Source organism: Camponotus vicinus, unplaced genomic scaffold, assembly GCF_025532165.1.
Source record: "Camponotus vicinus isolate PSW18456_S1 unplaced genomic scaffold, iyCamVici1.0 SCAF_8, whole genome shotgun sequence".
NCBI classification, from domain to species: Eukaryota; Metazoa; Arthropoda; class Insecta; order Hymenoptera; family Formicidae; genus Camponotus; species Camponotus vicinus.
Genome location: NW_028141980.1, coordinates 6,228,613 through 6,234,022, shown reverse-complemented (window position 1 = coordinate 6,234,022; position 5,410 = coordinate 6,228,613). Strand labels below are relative to the sequence as shown.

The window sequence follows — 5,410 nt, the reverse complement described above, 5'->3', positions numbered from 1 at the left end:
ATTAAAGATAGAGTATCAGGAATCACGGAAAAAGAAATCGTGAAGGAAACGATGCATTCCTTGCTAGACGTCGTCACCGAACTTGGCCTACAATCTATCTCTATCGCCAGAGGTAACGTCGACAATGTACCTTGGGAAACGGTGTATATGCAACTCACCCGAACCCTAAGCGAAACTAGTATTAGAATCTTTATTTGTAAGAATGAAATTACGATACCCCCAGAAGAGAGTAGGCAACAGATCCTGTCGGAAAATCACTGTTCTGCCGTCGGCGGACACAAGGGCGTCACGAAAACATATAGACGAGTAAAGAAAAAGTATTTTTGGTCGGGAATGAAAGCCGACGTCCAATCATTCATAAAAAACTGCCGTGCTTGTCAACTAAAAAAGTTAGTAAGAACAAAAACTCGGCAACCCATGGTGCTTACGGACACCCCTGACTCCGCCTTCGACAAAATCTCCATGGATATCATGGGCCCATTACCAACGACACAGTCAAAAAACTGTTATATACTTACTATACAGGACCTCCTAACTAAGTACTCGCTCGCGATACCGCTCCAACACGCCGGAGCCATAGAAGTAGCCGACGCGCTCACCAACGAGTTTATATGCACATTCGGTGCTCCCAAAGCAATCCTAACCGACCAAGGATCGCATTTCTTAAATAGCCTTATGCGAAACATAGCACGTAAGTTTAGAATTAAGCACTACAGAACCACAGCGTATAGACCACAAGCCAATGGCTCGGTCGAAAGATCGCACCAAGTCTTGTGGGAATACCTGAAGCAGTTCGTGGATAAAAATAACGAATGGGATAAGTGCCTAAAGTTAGCGTCCCTCTCTTACAACACTAGCGTCCACGAAGGCACTCAGTACACACCGCATGAACTCGTGTTCGGTAAAACCGCGCGGACCCCTGCGAGCGATCCCGTTACTGCGGATACGACCAACGAGAGTTACGCGGAATATCTTACAACACTTTTCAACAGCATCAAAGACGCACAAACTATCGCACGCGAAAACCTAATGCGCGCCAAAGAAAAATCCAAAAGATACTATGATCGTAGAATTAGGACGCGTAATTTTAAGACAGGCGATAACGTATACCTCCTTAAAGAACCCTCGAAAGGGAAGCTAGGGGACCAGTACGTAGGCCCCTACAAAATATTAGAGGTTCTCAAGAGCCACAATGTAAGACTAGCAATAAGCGCTACCAGGACCCGTGTAGTACACGCAGACAAGCTCAAACACTCACCGCATCGCGCCCCCACTACGGAGGCCTCCCCCACTCCAGAGCCGCTATATCAAAGGAAGTCGGACGGAGGACCGACCACAACTCAATCAAACGCAGCACCATGAACATCGCCACCGTCACCATGGAAATCTTAGCGCATGCCATTGCCCTAATCCTGTTGTTACCTGCCGCATCATACTGTCTAATCGGATACGACTGCGGGGGACAAGGATTAAATATAACGTCATTATCGCTCCTAGACATCGGTAAATGCGCCGTCGACAACATAGAACCTAAGAGGGAAGCCACCTACGTACAGCTGTTACAAATGTCAACCCATGACCACACACACGTGATGCAGTGCAAAGTCGAAGTCGACCGCACGATATACTATTGTGGAATGCACTCGCACGTCTCGATAGTCCGAGGAGGACGCCGCCAATACACAATAGAACTCACCGAATCCATCTGCAAAAAGCTGCAAGACACGGGAACCATCGACATAGGAACAGGTCAACGAAGCATCCTCCAGTCATTCAAGAGGAACAGCACGGACGTGCGAAGCGTCACCCTCGCCGGCACCACCAGCATGGACGGAAGTTGCACCGGAACTCAATACGGAGATGCCTATGGAACATGGGAAAGTGCTGTCGTCCAGGCCGTCGTAAAAGTAACTCTTCGGAACTTCGACGCGGTCATCGATAGAAACACTAACGAGTTGATCCTACCATCCGGGGTGCACTACAAAGCACTCACGGGAGAATGCATGGACCACGACGGCTCGGAGACCTACTGGACTATCACGCCAAGGGACAGCTGCCACTTCGACCAATACGACGTGCTATACGAGGGCCCAGCCGATAAACTCACGGCACAGACAAACACCGAGACGCCAACCGTTTACACAGTGACAACGAAGGAAACGACCTTCGCCCTCACCAAAACCACTGAGATGACACTGTGTGGCTACAAACTCATGCTGACGGAACACCCAAAATTATTCGTACTAGAAACAGAAAAGGGAAGAACATTCAAAATCCGCACAAGAATATCCGTCAGTAACTTAGACATTTTCTCGTATGTAAATTCTAAATTTATATACGTAGAAAAACATATTAAAACACAACTGACGCGACTCTACCGCGACATAATGGAACAAAAATGCGCGCTCGAAAAAGAAATATTACAAAACGCGCTCTCGCTCGCCAGTTTCGCCCCTGACGAAATGGCGCATCGAATAATGAAGGCACCTGGATACACCGCAGTCATGGCGGGAGAAGCCCTACACCTGGTCAAATGTCTAGCTGTAGAATGCCGAGTACGACCAACGGACGTCTGCTATAACGAAATCCCGGTAACGTACAAAAATCAATCATTATTCATGCTACCGAGGACAAGGATACTCACCAAAAAAGGAACGCCGAGGGACTGCAACGAATTCCTGCCAGTTATGTACAACATACACGGCAGCTGGTACCGCCTGATGCCACGACCACAAGAGGCGGCGGCACCTTCGATCATCCAACCGCTCACGAAACCCACCTGGAAATACGTGAGCCCCTCCTCTCTCGCCACCAGCGGCATCTATACCAGCGAAGATCTAGACAGACTCCGCGACCACATAATGTTCCCTATGGAAAAACCTTCGATGCTGAATACAATAGCAAGAGGGGCCATGGGACGAGAAATACCAGCAGGAAGTATATCCATGCTAAACCTGCTAGACGAAAAATCCTTGGACCAGATCGCGGAGAACGCAGGGCAAAAATTGTGGACAGGATTTATCACATTCGGATCGGCCAGCGCAGGTGTGATCGGAATTTTCATAATAATCCGATTAATAAAGCTAATCGTGGACACCATCATCCACGGATACGCATTGCATTCGATATACGGATGGAGCCTGCATCTACTGGGAGCGGTATGGACTTCAATGACGAACCTGCTCCTGTACACAGGATCACCAAGACGACGAATGGACGACGAGAATCAGCGATCCTCCAAACCCCTTTCGACGCCAGAAAATCAGCCCCCTAAAGCCCTCCCAATAACCGAAGACATTCGACCAACCCCCATAGAGCCCCCAATAAGTGAAGTGCGTGACTACCGAGAACTTCGAAAACTTTTGAACGAAAACGTGTAGTGCACACAAAATAGTTCTAAGCATATTATACATAGAATATAAGAGCGTGCGAAATAATTTACATTACTTTAGATTATACATGGAAAATGTTGGAACATCGTCCAACATTTTCATCTAAGGGGGGAGGTGTTACATCCCGCGCCTGATTTTTCCACAAACTTTCATGTAAATCTTCTAAGTTTCTTTCAGCGCATTTGAAAAGCGCGCCAAGGCGCGCTATGACACCGAACTCTGACTAGCGGCCAAGCGCGGCACTGCGTTAGATTTAAGCCTCCGCCAAGCGCCCAGAGATGGCGCTCAGCTAGGGCCCCTCTCTCTCCAAGCTCCCCACTTTCGACCGCCGCAGCAGTCGAGCCGCCGAAATCGAGGGACCTCGGAGCGGGCCCAGACTCAAGCAGTCTAACTCGCGACACCGAACCGACAAGTCCTAAGCTGGACTCTAACTCTAATTCCATATCATAATCTTAACTCAAATTCCAAGTTCATTATAAATTCATTCTCGAATCTAAGTGCTAGTTTAAATATATTACATTTTGTGTATTAATTTAGAAATATATACTAGAGTGTGCTAAACTTCGTGATCATTCAAAAGAATCCTAATTCTATAAATCCACATCCCACGCGACGCGACGTTAATATACAGATATTCTTAACCAGGCACGTGCTACTAAATTATAACAACTAAATCGAGTTTTCGTATTTGAAGTGACGACAGAGAGGACAAGCCGCTCGTCGCCTACAGAAAATACGAAGCAAAATTGATTACTTCTGATTCAAAGTGACGACTCAGAGAGGACAAGCCGCTCGACGTCTACAGAAAATCCGAAGCATAATCAATCATTTCTGATTTGAAGTGACGGCTCAGAGAGGACAAGCCGCTCGACGCCTACAGAAAATCCGAATATGACTTTAATTTTCTACAATGCCTAAAACACGCCGTGCCGGTAGGAAAAATCAACTCCGTCGGATGATAGTGAGACATTACTACGCCGCGTCCACCAATTATATCGATATCGTAGAAACAAACCACTACGATAAAGAATACGAACAATTATTCGCGAGTGCAAATAAAACCACGTGCTTAATAAAGTGGCCAGAACGACTCATCTCCATCGACGTTGATAACCAGCCGCATCAACCCGCTTCCGTTCATCCCGGAGACCCGCGTGGAGCGCCGCGATCCCCGCCTACCAGTGCAGCCTGATTAATCAACGCGGCCAGGCCACGTGGAAATTAATCTTTGAAAGGAAATGAAGCGAAGCCATCTTGGAGGTAAGTGACGGTTGAAAATTCCTGTTTGTGCAAGTCACGACTTTTTGCCAGGCCCATCGTGTTTTTGTATAAGGTTTCACTTTTACGATCTTAGCCCGACCCTTCGGCGCCGCGGTACATTCCAGTGGTCAATCGAGTCTCTCTGTATTAAATCCCCGGCCTTATCTCCGCGAATTACCGCGAATACCGGCTCTATTCCGCGAATAATAGCCAAATATTAATAATAATAATAACAACAATTCGAATTCATAGTGATAAATGACCGCGGTCCTCTCCTTAAGCTGTAATTAACGAAATTATGAATTGGGATTTAATCCGACGCTTGGGATTTAACGCAACGACCTACTAACCTATTTTCAACTTTGGGATTTAACGCGATGACCCACTGACCCAGTGACCTAATTTTTATTTTGGGATTTAACGCGATGACCCACTGACCCAGTGACCTAATTTTATTTTGGGATTTAATGCGATGACCCAGTGACCTACATAAATTGACCCAATTACCCCGTGACCTACTTTCCCGAATCCCTTTAAACCGACGCTGCGTTAAAGGGACTTAGTCCCAACCGAGACCTACTTTCAAGAAAATCCCTGGAAAATCGGATTTCACCCGATAAAATCGCTCTCCCCCGATGCGATCCCGCGTGTTTCGTGATCGGATCACTCAAGCCCCCCTTAATACCCCCGATCTCTCCCTGAGCTTTTGCCAGAAAGCTTGCAGTTTCGCGAATAATCAAACTAGAGCCGCTCTGTGC

General features: G+C 47.1%; 1 protein-coding gene across 1 annotated transcript; it reads left to right on the top strand.

Annotated features, from left to right (window-relative positions):
* Positions 1–2,387: 2,387 nt before the first annotated feature.
* Positions 2,388–3,523, top strand: LOC145976233 (uncharacterized). Its single transcript, XM_083107293.1, has one exon. The coding sequence runs from the start codon at positions 2,388–2,390 to the stop codon at positions 3,378–3,380; it is 993 nt and encodes a 330-aa protein (XP_082963419.1). The 3' UTR covers positions 3,381–3,523.
* The last annotated feature ends 1,887 nt before the right edge of the window (positions 3,524–5,410 follow it).